Source organism: Coloeus monedula (assembly GCF_965178545.1).
Source record: "Coloeus monedula genome assembly, chromosome: 5".
In the NCBI taxonomy this organism is placed as follows: Eukaryota; Metazoa; Chordata; class Aves; order Passeriformes; family Corvidae; genus Coloeus; species Coloeus monedula.
Genome location: NC_138785.1, coordinates 52,185,915 through 52,207,037, shown reverse-complemented (window position 1 = coordinate 52,207,037; position 21,123 = coordinate 52,185,915). Strand labels below are relative to the sequence as shown.

Genomic DNA, 21,123 nt, shown 5'->3' with positions numbered 1-21,123 from the left:
AGGGAATATATATTAAAACAAATAGTGCATATCAATTTTAAAATCACATGTGATTTTTATTTTATCCTTTGCAGATAAAACTTCACCTTAATATTGTGTGAATTAAGATTTCTGTTATTGTCTTCAGCAGAACCTTCAACAGCAGTCACACATTATCATCTTCTCAAACAATGGAGCCCTGTACCTCAGATGAATTTTTTCAGGCTCTCAACCATGCTGAACAAACTTTTAAAAAGATGGAGAATTATCTTAGACACAACCAGCTATGTGATGTGGTGTTAGTTGCTGGTGATCGTAGAATTCCAGCTCACAGGTAAGTTTATTATAATTTGACATAACTTAATAATTATTTACTAATGCACCTTCAAAGCGTGTCCCATGTTTTGTTAAAAAAAGACAAAACATCCTAAACAATTTAAAAGACTTTAAACATGTATATGTTTTTTTAACATTTATTTGGAAACTATAAGTTCATTTGTCTGTTGTAGGCAATACAGAATCAAAAAAAATTCATGTTCTTTTTGTTTCCAAGTATACTTATGGTATTTGCATAACAAAATTAAAGCCCCAAAAGTCCCAAATACACTCCCAGAATATTTTAAGTTGTAGTGGTTTCTTTACCAAAGAATGATGTAAATTTTTTTCTTAGATTTAATTTTTTCTTTGTACTAGCAATTATGTTATTGGAGTCACAGTAAGCAATAAGGACCATTTTCTGTCCACATAAAAGTTTTTTTGCTTCTGTAGTAAGAAGAGTCCTATGATAGGAGACTTCTGAACACTGCCAGTATTAGATGTCTGAATTAGTTCAAACATAACCCTCTCTGTCATCTGTGTAATTAACAGATCATACGCATGCTACTTAAAAGCTAGGAAACTACCAAAGATTGCAAAACACAGGCATGTGTAACTGAAGCACATTACAGTATTTAATGCACAGAATTTGTAGTTTGAATAGGAACCTAGGTACAGTTAAGCTGTGGTTTCCTAAGTTGAGGTCTACAACAGAAATAGCATCCTAAAGCATTCTTGTTTTCCATTGCTCATTCCTACTCCCACAGTGAAACTACAGCTCAATATTGTAACAGTAATAAAAAGACAGGAAGAGGTTGCTGGTTTGGAGTTGGTACTTTCCTTAAAAAGCCAGATTTCTGCTTTTATTCGGATATTATCCACACTGTTGTGCTGACTCAGCTGAGGGAATGACAGCATGGGGATGGGAACTGACTTGAGGATCAGGGAGGCATTTAAACCACAACTTGTTCTTGCTCTCAGAGACTTCATTTTATGAAATGTTCAAATTAGTCACTGAACTGTTTCATCCCTGTGAAAGTAATGAATCAGATGAAAACAGGGAATACACACACCCCTAGTGGGCACGTGCTCAAGTAATTTAGGGTCAAAAAACTTTGGAGTGGTGTTAACAGGAAAAAACAGTGATTATAATAAGGAAATCATTTTACTTCCATATGTAGCCGAGGTAACCCCTTTGCAATATATATTTGGAGTATGGCTTATGTAATAGTTAAAAATGTGTAGAAAGGGTGCAGAGGACAGCTGTGAATGTCTTGTAAGGACTGGAAGATTTTATTTGCAATGAAATAAACAGATAGACAACATGCTAAAAAGTCCTTTAATGTGGTTCACACTTGTTTCTCATTTATGTAGAGAATAACTGACTTCGCTTCTCCAGTTTCTGCTACTGTATCTATATCTGTAGTGCATGAGGTATATGCTACTACCCATGATTTGCTCTGGACTTCTTTTCTGAGGAGAAACATCTTGCTGTAGTTGGTATATTGTGTGTTAAATATGCATGAATGTTAAGGCCAAAGAAGCACACTTTGTGCTTGTAGCAGGAGGTGGGAGGCTTATGATTGTCCCTTGTTCACTTTATAATGTTGGAGCAACTTACAAAGAAGCTTTGCCTTCTGCATAATAAGTTCTTTCTCTTAGTGTTTTGTTTTCACAGAGAAACATAGCAATAACTACAGTCTTAATCTCAGTAGGTCCAGAGTATCTCACTGAAAAGTGAATTTTTTTCAGAGTGTGAAAGATAAAGATGGAAATCTTAAATTTGATTTAAATTTTATGGAAATTCAACAAGATGACTGCCTTTATGTACTTGTAGTAGCCAATGTTATAAGAAAAATCTTACTTGGTATTTTTTTGCTGCCTCCATGCAAGTTCTGACTTCTTTGGTATTGACTGCAGGCTGGATCAGTCAGTGCATTTCAGAACACCAGTGATTATTTTGTCTTGAGACTTAATAAGCAAGAGAAGATGTATTAAATAGATCTTAGCTTAATGGCTTGGCATTTTAAGATGAGTAAGAAAATACAAAGTTCACTGACACTGGACAGCTTTGTTTTCCTTTGTTTTTTCATAAGAAAGGTAAGAGTTTTTCATAGTATGTCGTCACACAGAACTGGTAAGAAGGAACATTTTTCATTATCAATATTAATTACACTCATATATAGAGAGGAGTATTCAGATTTTCTGTTTTAAACCTGGTATTTTTAATAATCCCTATATTTTTTTAATTACGAGTTTCTGCTTTTGTTGAGTGTTGCGAACTGCATGATCTATGTTTTTAGAGAAAAGAGACATGAGTTTGGTGTCTGCCTTGGTAATAAGCACAGCTAAAACATTACTGTGAAATTCTGAGAGGTTTTTGTATCTATTCAAAGAATTCAGGCTATGAGTCTACGACAAATAAAAGCATCACATGTAGTCATGATTTTTCTGAATATGGCATTCTCTATTGTTCCAAAAGTGTTTATCTTCTTATTCTGTGTTGAAATTATAGCTAAAAACTTATTTACAAGGTCATGAAGCAAGTAGGAAAAGGGGACCATTCTCCACTAGGAAGAAATGTATTATATTCTGACCCCTTTAGCTTGCAATTTCATAAAGAAATTTCCATACTTTAATTTAATTACTTTAATTAACTTTTTCATAGCAGGAGTTTATTCTGTGTCCACTGCAATCTTAGATGTCTGCCATTTATTATGTTCCTATTTATTACATTCAACTAACTGCTATATCCAATAATAAAAGCTTGTTTTGTTTGGTAATAACCTACTGATTAGAACATTCTTGTAAGAAAGGGAAAATATATGTGAATTCCTGCCCAGAGGGCATTTAAAGCCTGCTCCACATCCTTTAATCAGCAGTCTGGGCAGAGCCACTGTCTGTCTTTCTGTTGACACTGAAAGATGTCAAAAGACATGGGACTTAAGGAAAGAAGGCAAATGGAACCTTATGTACTCTAGGGTTTAGGAAGCTTGTTTGAAGGAGCACAACTCTTCAGTATCACCTTACAACTTCAGTGAATGCTAATAGTGAGTTCCCTAGGACAGTTTTCAGCTGTTACACAGCCACAAACAAGGAGCTGCCCAGGAAGAGTCCCTTTTATCTTTCAGATCTTAAGCAGCTTCACTTCATTATGTCAGGTGAGATGAGTTGGGAGATACTAAACCTGTAAATTGCCAGGTTTGGCAGCTGTCATCATTTTAGATAGTAATTGCTTTGGTGACCTAGAAAACTGTCTAGATGATGTAGCTTGTTGCAGTTCCAACAAGTACGGTTTGAAAAGTGTGCCACATATTTTACTGGCTCTCAGTGGAAAACTCTTCAAAATAAGTTAAGCCGTCATGGTAGATCGTTCTAATTTTGGATCAATACAAACTACAGAAATTAAAGACTTCAGTAGCCTTGGAGCTTCCTGTAAGAGCAGAAAAATGCACTGAAACACCCAGATTTTGTCAGTATTTAGACCATAGCTGTTGAGTATTTTTCCAGAGCAATTAATTATTCAGACATCTTATGATCTCTTAGATGAAAAATCCCGATATTCATGTGTTCCCTTTTCTCTCAGTTTTTCCTGTGCACTGTAAAAGAGCAGCTTACTGCATATAATTCAGTAGTTAAATTCTTGTGATCTTACCTATGCAGAATTGAATATTTAGCAATAGCTGGTAATAAGGTAAGAAGGAGAGTAAAGGTAGATATGTTCAATCCACAATCAAACAATACAATGCCAACTGTACTAAGGCTTTTTCTTGTTTTTTGTGGTTGGGTTCTTTTGTAATCTTAAAAGACCTCTTTAATAGCAGTATATACTAATTTTGTAGGCATTTTGGTTGGGCAATTATACCAGAAATACTACTCCTAGGAGCAAAAAAAGGCTACAAACTGAATACAAAACCCATAGTTTTCTTCAGTTTCTAAATGGAGGAAAGGCAGTATCTTGTAGCATCAGTAGTTCACAGTGAATTCTTGATAGGGAGAAACATGTTGATTTTAATGATTACAAAATAACGCTCAGTAACTCTGTTAAATGCTAGCAGAGCCAGGATGCCTGTATTTAACAGGGAGATTGTGAATATCAGTGTAGCTTTTATAGTCATTTAGTCAGTTTTTGTAGTCAGTGTACGGATTTTCTTTTAAAAAATCATACATGTCGCTTAGCTTTTTTACTGCTTTTTTAGCAAAAAGGTCAAATATGGATGGGGAAAGTCTTCCATGGATTCTTGAGTTATATGAAGGTATTTGTTGCTTCATGTTTTGTAGTCTGTATTTAGGAATACAGTTTAACTGGAAGAAAAATAAGTTACTAGCTATGAGATTAAAAGATCAATGAACAAGTGAATATCAAATCACACGTGTATAGCAGTAATTGACTTTCATTGACTAGTGGGAAAAAGATAGGACAAGAAAAGGCCAGTTGGCTGAAAGTCTGCCTTTGTTTTCTTTTATCCTAGCTCAGTGTCACCTTGATGCATTGTCACTATATATTTTAATCCCATTTCTTTCTTTGAAAGAGCTTTATTTTCTAAATTAGTTTAATTAGGAGAAAAGTGTGGATATCTGTTCTAAGGCTTTTCATTGTGAAATTATTACAAAACTATTCTCAGTATAATTTTTGCTTTTTCAAATTACCTATATTAAACTACTTCTGGACTTCACAGCCTCTGTCAGTATATGCAAGTCACTCTCTGGAATGCACTTAACACTGTGAAGTGTGTATACCTCCTCATGGATCTGAACACGTTTGCAAAAATATTTAATGGATTACATTTCTGTTAATTTCTTTTGGAGGACTCTTGAGTCTGGAAATCACAGGGAGAAATTTGCTGATATCAAACCTCTGGTAGAAGGCATTGGGACCCATGTGTTATTATTTGGCATTTCTTCAGCAGTTGTTGCTCAAATGTGTACAGTCTTGATGCTTTCTGAATAATAGTGCAGCTACCCAGTCCAAATGCACTGCTGGGGAAAGAAAAAAAAAAAAAAAAACCAACCAACCCCCAAAGTGTGATATGACGAAGTATTAAGTTCTGTTTCCTATTGCAAAAGACCTGTCTTTTTCAAGCTCTATTCTGTGGCAATGTTCCAAGTTAGAACTGCCGGATGTGAATACGTTAAGTTGGTTGTTTTGCCTTTTTTAAGCCTGAATTGGAGCTGCAGAGATACTTGGGTTATTCAAACCACTTTCCCTTCCAGTGAGAACCCCTATTTTGTACATAGAAATCTGATCTTGTCATCTCATTCTAGCATCAAAAACAGTTGCAGAAATTCTCCCTTGATACTTACATGAATGTCCTCTCTAATTTACTCCACTTCTATAGATCTCTGGGAGGCAGTATTTTCATTTAAATGCAGATTTCATTAAACCCAAGGTTAAAATGCCTAGAAGTGATGCCTGGGCCCTACCTTGGCAGAAGGTTCTAAGTGTTCTTAGTAAGTCACCCACAGAATAAATCTAATCTTTCAAGAACAGGATTTCACTTTTCTGTAAAAGAACAGAGCTTTGTTTCTTTTGACAAAACTTAAATCATACAAGGTATTAAAATAAAATTAATCTTTTCCCCATGCACTCCTAACTCTGTTGCCTCAGCAGCTAGAAAAAAAAGAATTATCCTACTGTAAGCCTGACCAAATGGTCAATGATCAGAAAATACACAAGAAAAATATATTATGAAATTAATTAGTCAAAATTTTATTACTTTGCGGTTAATTAACTAAGAGACAGCTCCTTTTATTTCATTACTTTGTATATGTACCTGCAAATCCTTCCCAAAGCACTGGTGCTCACCTTTTCAAATAGTTTTACTCTGGTTTGTAGTTCCTGACCTCTGTCATTTTAACACACCAATATAGTGATTCAGCACAGCATAAACTGCCTGAAGTATTAGATTAATGGAATGTATGCATATGGACTGTTTAATGTATTTGCAGTGGGCTTGGTTTTTGGACTTGCTCTTTGTATAGATCAGTACATATATCAAATGTATTTATATTGAATTCCCCATGGGCAAGGCAACAGTGAACTGCTGCAGCACAAAAATTGGTCCAAGCCACAAGGCCATTCCTGGCAGTCTCTTATGAAAGAGGCCAGCAGTCCTCCTGAATAGTTATGGTAGCTATCATATTCCTGCCTCATATCATTTTCTCTTTCACCCTAGTCTCTGAACACATACTGAGACATCAAAATTCTTGCACATTTTGCAGAGTGGCATTATTACTTGTAGTGAGTGTTTTACTCTGAGTAATCCAAAGAAATGTCCATTGTGCACTAACATGTTTATTTACACAGTATTGTAAAATAGTAAGGATTGTTAAAAAAGACTAAATACATACCCACAAAAGACATTACTCTGTATCATCTCCACATTTACTGTGCCAAGTTTTGTTATCAGTATTAGTAAGTGAATGTATATGTCTGCACCAAGAATAAAAGCATTTTGAAAAGGACTGGTAAGTCATTCTTTCATGTTTAAAAAACTATCTGACATAATACAAATGGAAGTCAATTCAATTTTATTTTTATTTAAGTAATGTATATTTATATTCCGTTTCAAATTTTGGTGGATTGGGGGGGGGGGGGGGGGGTTTATGGTTTATGTCTGTGTTGGCTATTAAAAGTCATTGAGCTTTAAAAGGGTAATTAGTTTAGATCAGCAGCAAATGTAGGTTTAGTACCAGTACTTCATTATTCATAGAGAGAAACTAGAGCATGGAGCACTTCGTCAATTTTTAAATGTTTTTCTCACTAGAGTGTTTCTTCAAAGGGAAAAGTAATGAATCATAAATTAAGAAACATCAGGTTGACTAAGGTTTTTTCTTTTCTTCCCTGTTTCTCTCCTTTTCTCCTGCATGTCACACTCAGATTGGTTCTCTCCTCTGTTTCGGACTACTTTGCAGCAATGTTCACCAATGATGTAAGGGAAGCAAGACAGGAAGAAATCAAGATGGAAGGTGTGGAGCCAAAGGCATTGTGGGCTCTGGTTCAGTATGCATATACAGGTAATTGAGGCGAAAATGACAATTTCATCTAATGTTCTCATGTGAGCATTGTATTCCATTACTAGATTTCAAATGCTCTTTACAAATTATTCACATTATTTAATTTCTTATAAATAAATAAAAAGAGGTCACTGAATATCCTGAGTTGGAAGCAACCTACAGGGATTCTCAAGGTCTGACTCCTGACTCTGCTCAGTACACCCCAACAATCACACCGTGTGCCCGAGAGTGTTTTCCAAACGCTTCTTGAAGTCTGTCAGGCTGGTGCTGTGACCACTTCCCTGGGCAGCCTGTTCCAGTGCCCAACCACCCTCTGGGGAAAGAACCTTTTCCTAATATCCAGCCTAACCCCCTGACACAGCTTCATGCCATTCCCTGGGGTCCTATCAGCAGAGAGAAGAGATCTGTGCCTGCTCCTCTCCTTCCCTGGTAAGAAAGCTGTAGACCACAGTTAGGTCTCATTGCTGTTACCTGAGACAATCTGATAGGATAAAGTTTCTCTGATAATACTACATTCAGTTAGTTAACAAATTATATGAATCTATTAAATATATCATGGCTGACAAAAAAAGGAATCTCATTAGGATTCCCTTTCCTTACATCATTATAGATACTAATTTTGAAAATTATTAGTTATCTAATGCTGAGGGTGATGTTTACTAAGCCTTCTATTCTGTCATATAATCTGTAAATTAATCTGTAAATCTGTTGCCTTGGGGTTTTAGGGAATTTGTAAGATTATAAGAGCAAATTAATGTGATCGTTTTGATGTTACTAGGTCGCCTTGAATTAAAAGAAGATAACATTGAGTGCCTGTTGTCTACAGCTTGCCTTCTTCAGCTCTCTCAGGTTGTAGAAGCATGCTGCAAATTCCTAATGAAGCAGCTTCACCCATCCAATTGCCTTGGAATCCGATCTTTTGCTGATGCACAGGGTTGCACTGACTTGCACAAGGTGGCTCACAATTACACTATGGTATGTTGTTACATTAAGTATCATCTGCTCTATTTAGTAAAGAAAATACAGAATGTTTTCCTAAATATAGTAGTAATGTTTTTCCCCCAGAAAACCTTCATCATTTTCAAACAAGAATGCACATATGTTCCCATGATGAAAAATGACAAAATAACTTTAAAGTTTCTGATTTTGAGTTGGAAAGGAATAGGAAAGCATTAATGGTTCCCTGTAACAGAAATGGGATTGTGTGGTATGCATTTAAGAGAATAATTCAAAAGCTTGTTCTTATTTCTGACAGTCAAAAACTACAGACTTCACAGTGGGCAAATTGCTATCACCTATTCCAAAATAACACACTACTAAATAGAAGTGTAATGAACTGGATGTAGCAGGTTCTAAGTTATTCTTGGAGCATGAATGTGGGCATTCAGCAATATAGATTCTGCATTGTCCTTAATACCTTAGCAATGGGATGTCAGGCATCAAAGAATTTAATCTTAGGCTAGGCAATATGTGACTAAATACAAATTTGCCAATTATATTTTTGAGTTAATTTGTAGAAATTCAGACCTATTAACTTAAGTAAACTTCATCTGCTTAATCGTCATCCTTTTATTTTAGTACAAAATGTTCTTTGTTTTTCTTCTCACAAGTGTATTTTAGTAAAGTTATTAGAAGAAGGCAGGAGAACTGTCTCTGGAAGAAGTCAGTTCATCAACTCTTTGCAGTTTTGTGAGGCATTTTGCTCACTTGTTGATGAAATTTTGCCTAAGTAAGCTCTTGGGACCTGAATGAGGGCATGTAGATACTGCATAAGAGATGTGGGAATTAAGATAATACTTAATTTGCTTGTGTGTCATGGCATTACCTTGGCATTAAGATATTGGCTTAGGTCCAAGAGCTGTAATTTATGTCTTGTAATTAGTATTAGAAATCCATGGCTCTTCCTCTTGCTGCCTTAGGTGTTGCTGGTTTAAAACCTTTTTTTTTTCTTTAATTATTTCTTCTTGGCTTAAATTAATTTAGTTTAATATGTATAGCAGTTTAAGATAGTTTTTTTTTTTGTATATGACACAATGTTCTTCCGCAGCGAATGGATCTCTCACATACTTAATATCATGGACACACTGAAATTTACCAAAGCAGATCAATAAATAATGTGCAGATTGTAACTTAGGTGTTTCTATTCTTGGTCTTCGTTATTGCACAAACATAAATAAGGAGACTGCGGTTAGGTACAATGTGCAATGAAACAGCAAAGTAAATGTGGTTTATGCCTTTGAGGAATATCAGAATTTATGTCGAGTGAGATCAGTGATAGAAAAAATATGTGAAAAGAGAAACTCCCTCCTCTGACCTACTTGTTCTTTTTCAGAATAAGCCTGTGTTTTGGTCCGGGGCATTGTCATGTCCTTTATAAGTGGACTGCCAAGATTGGAGTAGTAAGAATTATTAGACTAATGCATCTTTAAAGGGGAATGTTGGCATTCCAGTCTTAGTATTCTGACTGTCAATTCATGACTTAGGGCAAATAGGGGCTGTGAACTTTCTAAAAGCCATTCTTTTACAGCACCTATCTTTCTTTTGTTCAGACCAGAGGAAAATAGGTCTGTGCCTTTTGGCCATTGTTTACTTCAGTGGCAAAATTGTTGCTTTTAAGGCTTTGATGGGAATGAAATTCAAATTAGGTGGATTTTAAAAAGCCATTTTCAGAACTAATTAGTTGTGCTAGGTGGATTTTTCCCAAGGCCTCTTTTAATGTTGTTTAGTTCCAACAGAGACATTAAATTGAATTTTAGTAATAATGAGTAATCGAGAAGCAGCTTCTTTAGTTTGAAATGAATGTTGCTATGGAAACTGCATAGAAATGTATAGTCCAATTGAATCCTCAATTAAATTAAATCCCCAAGTAATTTCATTTGTTTAAAAGCTGTTTGAAAAAAGAAAATGTTCAACACTAGTGAGTTCTAGGTACTTGATGCTCTTTCCATTTAGAAGTATTAGAGTGTAAGGGTTAAGTACATCTGTAATAGCTGGCAAAATTCTCCTTATTAAAACAGGGAATAATTTTTATGCTGCATTGGGCTGCATAGAACAGTGTGGGATTATACTGAGTATAGTTTATAGTTCTGGTTCTTTTAAAATACTTGTAGTAGAAGGTAGTGAATAGTATAAAATACTTAAATTTTAATTTACACATTATTTTCTATGAGTTTTTCTTTGTCAGAAAAATCCCTGATTGCCATTGAACTTTTTTTTACAAGTAAAACAAATTCTCTGTTTTAAAGGTTTTTATGACACATGTAATAATTTTGTAATCATCTTACCTGCTTCATTAAAATACCTTTTCACATGAAGATTTGAAATTCAGGTGAAATGAATGTTTTTTTTAAACTGGAGGAGGAATCAGTGAGTTATCCCACTAGGTCTGCCTCTGTTAATAGGCTTCTTCTGTCTGAGTACATTAGTCATTGGAAAGAATCAGCGATTAAAAATATAATTTATTAAGAAGGATTCAAATGCTGCATTTCTTCATATTACAGATGTATATTATGCTAAAAGGACTTAAGTGTTGCATTACTTTGTTGTTTACTGTGTTGACAGTTGATAAGTTGTTTTTACAGAGAGGAACAGTTTATCAAAACAGGTCAATTTTTGGCATTACAAATCAAAGCTTGAAAAAATCTTCAGTATACATGAAGTGAAACATGAGATGAACTGAAGTGATTAGTAGTGGATTTAATGCTGTAAAAAGAGCACCTCTGATTTTTATGCATCACAGTTTTAAAATAGAGTTGATAGAATCATGAAATGTATCTCAGTAAAGGTATCTTTTGAACACAGATTATCCTGTTTTGCTGTAGTTTATGTACAGTATTGGGGGCATACAATCACAAATTTAGGAATTTTATTAGACTTGCCAGTATTGTATCTGTTTGCTTCAACGAATTTGTAAAGGCCTTTTTGCACAAAATGCCCTCTGTGCATTTTTATTGCTGTGTTCAAAGTCACAACAAACACCCCTTTTTGACATCTTGTTGTCAGTTGATAGTGTACCTTGACTGAAAACCAATAGTTCCTTTCCCACAAAAAAGTAAACAAAAGTGAAGTTAATACTTTGAGATGAGGAAAAGCTAGCCTGTGTTATGTCCAGAATATGCAATATCTGTGGTGAGTAGTGAGGTGTTCTTACGTAAGTGTCAGTAGCTTCTTCAGTAGCCAGATTTTAACTTTCTGATTTACAACTAATAAAGAAAGAACAGACATTCGAAACTTTGTGTGATAGTGCCTGAGTTAGTCCCTGTGTAATCATTGTTGCTCAGCTATGCATGCTTAAAGCAGAGTGAAAAGTCATTTTGATTTTCATCAGAAGTCTTCAGAAATACATGAGCAGTGATAGTATTACAAGATTCAGATAAAGTTAGTTTTGGAGCTTGTGTGATTTCTGAACAAGCCAATGGATGTTTATAAAAAGAAAAAGTTAAAAGAACAGAGTAACAGATTGGGTCCAAGCACAGAAACTAGGTATTTTTGCAGAAGAAAAGGTGTGGCACACTTGGACTTACTTTCTCCTGTAAGGCAGTAGTTGGGTAACAAAAAATCATTGAAATATGGAGTTATGATTGGAAGGAGGAATTAAAGAGGGATAATTTGTCTTTTTTTTCTTGCAACAGCCAGGACAGTTTTTTCTTTTGTTAGTGGGGAGCACGAAGAGAGGAGAAATGTAAATGCTTTTTTTTTCCACAAAAGGCCAGAACCAAAGATTGCGATAGTGCCTAAAACAAGGATTTTACATTCTTGCACCTGAAATTGCTGTCCAAAATATCCTGCTCAAGTAATCAACTGATTTGGAAAATACTCATTCACTTTCTTTTTTCACCTGTGAAAATCCAAGATATTTCTGTCTTTCAAGTTCCCTCAGTCCTGCCTAGCACAAAAGATCAGTACTGCCTTGTCAAGACTGAATAGGTTTCTGCATGCTGCTCAGCCTGTTTTGGAATCCAGAAACAGTGCAGCAAGGAGTCAAGCTGCAATAGCTGTATTCTAAACAAACCCTGCACACACTGCAAGTATTAGGTTGGTTTATTGTTTAATGTATCAGTGAAATCTGAATAAAAGTAAAGTAGATGGTATCTGACATCTGTTTGACTATTAACAGCTTACCAGGAAGTCAGGTAGCTCAGTTCTTAGTGAATTCATACTTAGTTGACCAGCGGACTGAAGCAGCCAGCAGACAAAATTACATTTCCTGTTTGCTCGTGTTCAGATCCTGTGAGTCAAGCGCCTCTTGCCTTTTGGTTGCCCAAGTTCAGAGTTTAAGCAGAGCTCCGTGGTTAGAGCTGCCTGTTGGGCAGCCTCAGTCCTTCTAAACCTGCAGGTGTCTGATGCTCTCCAAGGTTTTCATCCTTCTGACACAGTGTGCAGGGAGACTAACCATCTCACTGCATCCCACTGTAGGGATTAAATATCATTTAGAAATACGCATCGTGACATCTTATTTTTTTATGTGCTTCTAATATTTTCTTGCACTGTACCAAGTCCAAGGCAAATCTGTGGTTAGGAATATCAGTATTACTCATTATGCAGTTGCTGAAAGATGAATTTGGGGTTATGATGTGAATGAGCATTGAGCATGAGGACTGCATCTTCCTGTCTTAGTTAGTACATAAGCCTCAGGCTACTAATTTGATAAAGTTTCTAAGCTCTTTGAGGAGCTAATTTTGGGTTTGGGAAACTGTTTACTTTCAGGACCAGAAAGCAAGGGATTGAAACTGCAGACCATTTGTTCTCTGAAATATCCTGTTCTTCCACAGAGAGTTCCCATAAGAAGAAGGAAAGAAAAAGCTAATGAGGAGGTTAAGAATGCTAGGAGATACACTGGCTCCTTCTTTTTGTCTTCAGAATATCTGTCTGTAAAGGAAGAGGAACTGTCAGATTCTGATTATAAAAAACCCAGACATAGGACAAAGAGTGCCTGTATTCCCAGTGGAATGCTTTGATACTCTGCTCAAAAGGAGTCTCTGCTGTAAAAATAGAATGGGAGCAAGAGGAAGTTGAACTTGTTCCCATCAGAAAGCAATGGTCTGCAAGCAACAAGAAGGAAAATCAGGCTTTTTACACATAACAGCTGTTGAAGTGATGAAATCCAGTTGGAAAAAAGCTTTCCAAAGAGGATCCCTGATTGACTTATGCTTGTTGTTGCCTCCAGAGACAAAAGAACTTTTCATGCAAGTGCTTTCCCCTTCCTCTTCCTGTGATACGGATAGACAATTTGGAAAGTTTAAGGTAGTAAGTGTTGGTGTTCCACTTTGTCAGAGTTCACTGCCTGTTCATTCAGCAAAACTAAAAGCACAGCTCCAGCTTGCATACTCTCTAGGACAGAGAACCAACAAAAAAGCAGTCAGTGGAAAAAATGAACTCAATGGAATATGAATTCCCGTCAGCTGCATGTTTAAACTGTGGAAATAATTTTGATAACTTCTCAGATTCAATTTTACTACCAGGCATTTAGTATCAGAGTGAAGTAAATAGCAATGCATGTGTAGTGCTTCTGAATATTGGTTTTTTAATTCACTTTTTTTTCATTTTAACTTTTATTTTGTAATACAAATAGTTAAATGAATTAAAGAGGGAAAGACAACTCTATCTCCCTTCTAATCTACTATAGCTTTCGCATTAAGTACTTCTTTTGTGTAGACAGTTGGATCTTTGTTGTAGGAAAGCTTTTCAGATATTAAGTATTTTCAGATACTAAATGTAAAAGTGTTCTTTCCGAATTCCATCCACAAGTAGAATTATGCACACCAATAACATTTGCAGTTATTTTCCTGATTTCCGGAATTACCCGTGGAGTGGAGTCACTTTGATCTTTCCCCTTACACACCTTGTAGCCATCTTATATACATTTGGCTTTCATGTAAGGTGCACTGCTTACACCTAATTAGTTTTTTCCTCTTCGCTCAGCTTTTTTTTCTTATTAGGCAATATCTTTGGAGTACTGAGGTATAGCTTTGAAAGCGTCTAGACCAAGCAATAAAAAAGAAGTGTTAACTTTTTTCTTTGTTGTCATGATGCCCATTGCATATATAATACCAAACTGTACTTTCATTTTTGTTGCCATTTTAAATATTTAAATGCCAATTTAAATATTAAAAATTTAAATATATCTGTTTTGCAGTGCATCTCTTGCTTCTTCTTGCTAGTTTCTCCCCTTTTTGGACCTAAAAATCATGTTTTTTTCCAACATGTGCTTCTAATCTACAGGTTTTTTATTAGCATGCAATTCTTTCTTTTTAAATCATTAAAGAAGACTAAGTAAGTACTAAGTAAGGCTAATTTTCATATTAGGCCCAGTTAGACATCCCTGTTTGTGGATCTAACGCATTTTGTTCTCCAGGTGTTTTGGAGGTGCATGTGATGGCAGACCAAAATCAGCATCCCGTTAGCTGGCTATCTAGCAATCCACAGTGCATTTAATAAATTGATTGTAACACTGCTATCGTCATGAAGCTACTCTTAGTTTTGAGTATGAATTTAGCTCGAGTTTGAGCTACCAAAATACAAGAATATGTTGTGATTTTACTTCTCTGCTTTTGTGTTGCTTTGCTTTGCTGCCTTGTAAAGGTATATGGGGAAAGAGGATAGACATGACCTTTTTCTGTTACATTCAGGTTTTTCACTGTAAGTTCATGGTGCTGATTGTGTTTCTACATACTTCTGCTATTTCTGCCTAAATTGATCAGAATCCTTACAGAATATGCTGTAAGTCCTTGTATTATGAAGTAATTGGATATCAGTGTAGGACGTGTTACGTACTATGAATTTCTTATTTTGAAGTAAGGATTTGTTGCTGAAAATGACAGGATGAAAGTTAGAAGATTGAATCCTATCCAAATATTGTTAGTGTAGCAAGGCGTGTGTAATATTGTGGATTCTTTGTATGTTTTGCTCCCCAGCCAAATCAGATCAATTGTATAAAACCTACAAAATAGTAAAATAAACTTAAAATATTTGATTTTAAATCAACAATGAAATTGTTAGTGTTGTTTATTTCTTCTGAAAACTTAATGCCACATTTTTATCTAGCAGTAATGAAAACAGTTACATGTGCCCAGTTGTTGTAGCATGTTGTGCTTTCTGCTTGACAACAGGAACAAACTGCATCTTTTTAACTATACTTCAGAAATTATTTCTTCACTTTGCAGTGCCAAGATTGTAACACCCACAACCTATGTCATTTCCATCTGTGCACTTCCCTCAGTTGTTTCAGAACATCTGTCTGTGAGACTGACTGACTGAGTTGGGGAAATGATCGGGGTGAAAATAATTCAGTACTTTAAATTCTTTTTTGGTGTTCCTCCCAAGTCAGTACTACAGTGGGACAACTGAGAGATGGCAAGAAGGAAGGGAAAAGAGGGGAAGATACAGCAGGTGTTCCATAAAATGTCTTTAAAGTATGATGTCACCTCTATTAAAATATTTTTCTTTTTCAGGAGAACTTCATGGAAGTAATTAGAAATCAAGAATTTCTGTTATTGCCAGCCACTGAAATTGCTAAGCTTTTAGCAAGTGATGACATGAATATTCCTAATGAAGAAACTATACTGAATGCACTACTTACGTGGGTTCGACATGATTTGGAACAGAGAAGGAAAGATCTCAGTAAACTCCTGGCTTACATTAGACTGCCTCTGCTTGCTCCACAAGTAAATTGTTCAATTCCTCTCTAGTTTATACCATGGTTACAGTGGGCATAATGTTTACAGCATAAATATATTGATAGTGACATATCAGAAATTTTATAGTGATTTGGATTCTTAGAGCTGCATGTAAGGACTTAGTATGTTATATATAACATAATTAAAAGATTTTCAGTTTTATAGTTGATGAATTAAAGATATTTGAGAGAAATTAAATTAGAAGATTAAACAACCTGCTGAAACCAAAACCATTGCAAGCAGAGATGCAGATACACTTAAAAAAAATCTTCAGGAAATACTGTGAAACTGTAGCTAGCATTGGAAGCAAAAAACTCGTAATGAATTATTAGTTTTATTGGTTGTTTTTATGCATCTCTTTGTAGATAGCATTCTGTCATCTCTCTGGTTAATGCAAGCAGTGTCCTAAATATCTGTAAGTTTCTTTTTGCTAAAAATGAATGTTTGTCAGCCTCTTAAGCTGTAAAGTGGCAAACTTTACATCTCTGATAAATAATGAAAAAGATGATTTAGCAGTTTCTGAATTACAAGATGGCTCAGATTCCTTTTAGACAGGAATTCTTAGTACTGGAGTGTCTGCACTACCTTTCTCCTTATCAGATTTGCAGTTACTATGATTTCGTGCTAATGTGTCATTTGTAAATGCTGTTAGAAATGCTTTAGGTACAAGGAGCTGTGTAAATAATAAAACTTGGAAAAAATGTACTTTCAGTAAGCCCATTCTAAGTTCTTTGAGTGAGGAATATTTATAGTAGTTTTAGTTTCAAGAGTCTGCAGGCAAAATTGCATTTCTTTTTAAATCAAGTAGAATAGCTTTCAGAGACTGAGACTGTGCAGTGAGAAATTCTTTATCGGCTGAGTGGGTTAGAAACTGTAGAAAATGTAGGTTGCATCTTTTTGTTGCAGAACTCACATTCACACAGTGTTGCTTTAAATATTATATGCTGCTTGTCCATCAGAAAAATATATTGAAAGTCTGAATTGCTTATGTTGTGCTACAGCCTTAGTTTTTCATGCATGCGTGTGTGACAGTGCTTGATTTAGGACAATAGGAATTAATTAATTTTTTAAAATATATTTTTAAACTGTATGCAATTCTGTAGCATTGTACACTAGCAGTTAAAAGACAGCTTTTAGTTTATTGTTTTATAATCACAGAGTGTCCCTATGAAATGATACAAGTGGTCTTTTGGATCAAAAGAAGAAACAATGAGAGGTGTGAAAGTAAAGAATGAGATTAAGTTCCCTCTACTAATTTACATGAGAACACTTTTCATTTGCTATTTTAAATAGTGAGAACTGTAGCCAATTAGAGAAATGCTGCAAAACTTTCAATCTTCTGAAAAGTCACTGATGAAAGGCTTTGAAAGGGTTTTTTATTCTCTCTGTGATTGTTAATTATGTTTTCTGTCATATTTTGTGTTATTTTGCCTGATACTGAGGTGTTCAGGTTTAGCCATCTGTACTTACCTGTATCTGTTCTGGAACCATGGTTATCATGTTTGCCACTTTGCAGCCCTAAGGCAGCTTTAAGCCAGGGATATTCACACCATATTGTGCCCAGCTGTTTCACAGCGAGCCCCTTTAGTACTTCTGATGACTGAAGTCACAGCAGTTCTGTACCTGTCAGTGGTTGGCTGTCAACAGCTCAACAATGACATCTCATTCTGGTTTGTGGACTTGCATGTTTAATACTCACAAAGTGTTTGGATTTTGGATTTTCAGAAGCATCTGCTTTTTTTTCTCTCTCTTTTTCTGACAACTGTCCAAGTCCCAGTGGGGCACTTCATTTGCTTTTTTCTCTGTTATTCATGCCATGTTGTGCAGCTCAGAAAAATGCCAGTTGTCCAGACTTCTAATAATTAGAGTTGTGATTCTCAAACTACTAATAATTTTTTTCCTGCAGTTTGATAAATACAGCGTACAAACCACTCCAGAATCTTTGAACTTAAAAACTTCTATTAGTAGTCTTTAGTTGAATTTTATTTAAGTATATTTAAGATTTAAAAGTTGCCAAATTTGCTTGCAATCTTGATATAAAAATTTTAACAAAGACTTTTATTGGTTGATACACTGTGATATTGGTCACTGTCAGGGTGAGGAACAGAATATATATTAAAATATTCAGCCTGTGCTGAAAGGGCTTTTACAGACCTCTGCATTGGGTGAATTTGGGAATAAAAGCATGAGGTTGAACTGACTTACATACCCAGAGCCTGTTTCCATTTTCTTGAACATTCCTGCATGGCAATGGAACTCGAGGAGATTATGTTTCCTTTCTTTGGATCATTCAGCTTAAATCATCCATTAAGATCAGATGGCCTTCCTCTTTAAATATTTATTTATTTATTTAATGGTTTTGCTTAAAATGTGAATGTTCTGTTTATTAGAAGTTCAATTTTACCCTAGCTTTTTTTACATGACCATTTTGAAAATACAGAGACTTTAAATCAGGCAGTAGAAGGGTTTGTATAAAATATTATCTTGGTAATCATGGTTTTATTCTTCATGTAGTTTATAGCAATACGGCTTGTTTGCTTTTCTTTCTTTTTCACAGTTTCTGGCAGATATGGAGAACAACGCACTCTTTAGGGATGACATCGAATGTCAAAAACTCATTATGGAAGCAATGAAGTACCATCTGTTGCCAGAGAGACGACCTATGTTGCAAAGCCCTCGCACCAAACCTAGAAAATCTACAGTGGGCGTTTTGTTTGCAGTTGGAGGCATGGATGCAACAAAAGGTATTGGCTTATGTAATGTTTAGTTGATGAGCTGTTTTGGTTCTTCTTAAAAGAAATGTTTGATAGATTTTTTTACAACCTGTTAAATCTAAAATTCAAGGATTCTGCAGTACAGAACATGAAATATCTAAAGTGTATACTATTTATTAGGTTAAAAAGGCCTATATATCTTTGATAATACCGTAAATGTTCTGGAATCTAGACTTTTGATTTGAAATTACCATAGGAATAGCTGAGTTCTGAGTAGTGAAGTGTTTAATTGAATGAAAACTATTCTTTATTTACTTGAGGGAGCAGTACTTTGGAAAATGAAGAAAATGACTGAAAGGCCACAAAGGTGACCTGCACATGCTTTAAAAAAAAAACCAAAACAACAAAAATATTTTGACTAATTGTTAAATAGTTCTGTCACAACTGCTTGGATTATTTTTTTCATAGAAAATTCCATACTTTTTAATGGTAATTAGAAGGGATCTGGCAAGTTAGGAAAGTTATGGCAGAGAAAATGTTTTCTTAAATTTGTTGTTTTAAAGCTGTTTTTCAGTACGTCATGTCACATACCATCAGCTTTTTTGTCTAATATTACAAAACAGTTGATTTCGATATACGATTGTGTTCCAGATGGTTGGTTTATATTCCTAATATTTCTATTTCTAAAGGCTTGATTCTGCAAAGCATTTACAAAACCTGTTTTTTGTCTTGAAAAGCACCAAGAAAGTCATCCTTTGTAACGGTGCAGGTAATTGCTGAGGAAGTCAAAAAAGACTATTTGTCTACACAGACTTAAGAACGTGCTGCAGGATATCATGGTGTCTTGTGGGATCAGCATAATGCTAAAATAAAAACTATCCTAGTACTTCAAAACTTTTTTCCCCATATATAACTTGCATATATTGTCATCAGGAGCTACAAGTATTGAAAAATATGAACTTCGTACCAACACATGGACTCCAGTTGCAAACATGAATGGACGAAGATTACAGTTTGGAGTTGCAGTTTTAGATGATAAATTGTTTGTTGTTGGTGGCAGAGATGGACTGAAAACACTGAATACTGTGGAGTGCTACAACCCTAGATCAAAAACTTGGAGTGTAATGCCACCTATGTCCACTCATCGTCACGGTCTTGGTATGTACAGTTCTGTAAAGGCTGATTGCATATTTTTTAAAGGTTACCTGTTTTAGGATTGGTCAAAAAAACATTCAGAAGTTAACTTTAGGAGGGTGGAAATTTTGTTTTAATGCCAACTGCTTATTCAATGTATTTTCTCCTTCAGGTTGTATTGAGGATTGTATTTGGTAGCATTGGCTACCAAAAGAATTTTTTTTTTTTTTTTTTAATTGTGGTGCACACTGGACCGTCACTAAGAAATTCTGATCTTTATTCCTCTTATCCAGAAGTGATTGTTTTTCATATCTGTATTTTAGGAGTAGCTGTATTGGAAGGTCCCATGTATGCTGTAGGAGGACATGATGGCTGGAGCTACCTGAATACAGTAGAAAGATGGGATCCACAGGCTCGTCAGTGGAACTTCGTAGCTAGTATGTCAACTCCCAGGAGCACTGTTGGTGTAGCAATATTAAATGGAAAGTATGTGAAGGCAATTTCTGTTTTCAAATGTCAAATCTCATTATTTTAATGTAATTACAGGACCATCCTAAATGACTATTAATTTCGATAGATTAATTGCACTTGATAGATACCAGTTGGTAGTATTAAGAGCCAAGTTTCTTCATTCACAGAAAAGATACTGTGCTGGGTCAAGCAAGCTTCTCTGCATCACTACAGCTGTATGCCAAGTGTTCTAGTGCCCTCATCATCCTACTGACCGTCAGCTGGACTTGCTCCAGTATGGCAAGATCCTTCTTATACCAAGAACCTGCTGCATTAGAGTATGAAATTTGGCAGAAAATAATCCTCTTGTATTCCAGCTGGTTCCCAGAGATCAGAGGGGCTGGGTGCAGCTGGGCCTAATTCCTGTTTATAACCAGTTCAGCACTGTAAGTCTGGTTGCATTCAATACTTTCACAATCACAGATCCACAAACAGTGTGGTTTATTGAAACTACAGAAATGCAGATTCAGAGCTGCTGTTGATGAATGCACTTACTGCATCAGCACTAAATATACTAAGGCAAACCAATGATAAACTAAGCTAAGTTAGCACTTCAAACTAAATTAACCCTTAATTAAGCTTAGTTTCACCTGGGTATGCACCTACACAGTTGGAGATGCAATTCTTATTAAAGAAGTACCCCAGCATTGGGGGGGGGTGGAGAGGAGAGTAAGTTATGTTTTGCCAGCATGACTACAGGAATACCACAGCAGACAAAGCTACTGATTTACTGAGTAGTACTGTGGTTGTGGCAGCATATTTACACTCTATTATCCACA

General features: G+C 35.5%; 1 protein-coding gene across 5 annotated transcripts in view; it reads left to right on the top strand.

Moving 5' to 3' along the window:
* Positions 1 to 21,123, top strand: part of KLHL5 (kelch like family member 5) — a gene marked incomplete at its 5' end in the record, with an annotated part of 49,466 nt that overhangs the window by 20,292 nt on the left and 8,051 nt on the right. For 3 of the 5 annotated variants that reach the window (XM_082281400.1, XM_082281398.1, XM_082281396.1), the window contains 7 exons: positions 131 to 313; positions 7,175 to 7,311; positions 8,090 to 8,286; positions 15,762 to 15,974; positions 18,544 to 18,730; positions 19,634 to 19,858; positions 20,158 to 20,320. In XM_082281400.1, the coding sequence (XP_082137526.1) occupies positions 171 to 313; positions 7,175 to 7,311; positions 8,090 to 8,286; positions 15,762 to 15,974; positions 18,544 to 18,730; positions 19,634 to 19,858; positions 20,158 to 20,320 (1,265 nt within the window). Of the gene's footprint in view, positions 1 to 127; positions 314 to 7,174; positions 7,312 to 8,089; positions 8,287 to 15,761; positions 15,975 to 18,543; positions 18,731 to 19,633; positions 19,859 to 20,157; positions 20,321 to 21,123 lie in introns of all 5 variants that reach the window. The other 2 variants (XM_082281399.1, XM_082281397.1) reach the window with 2 other exon arrangements.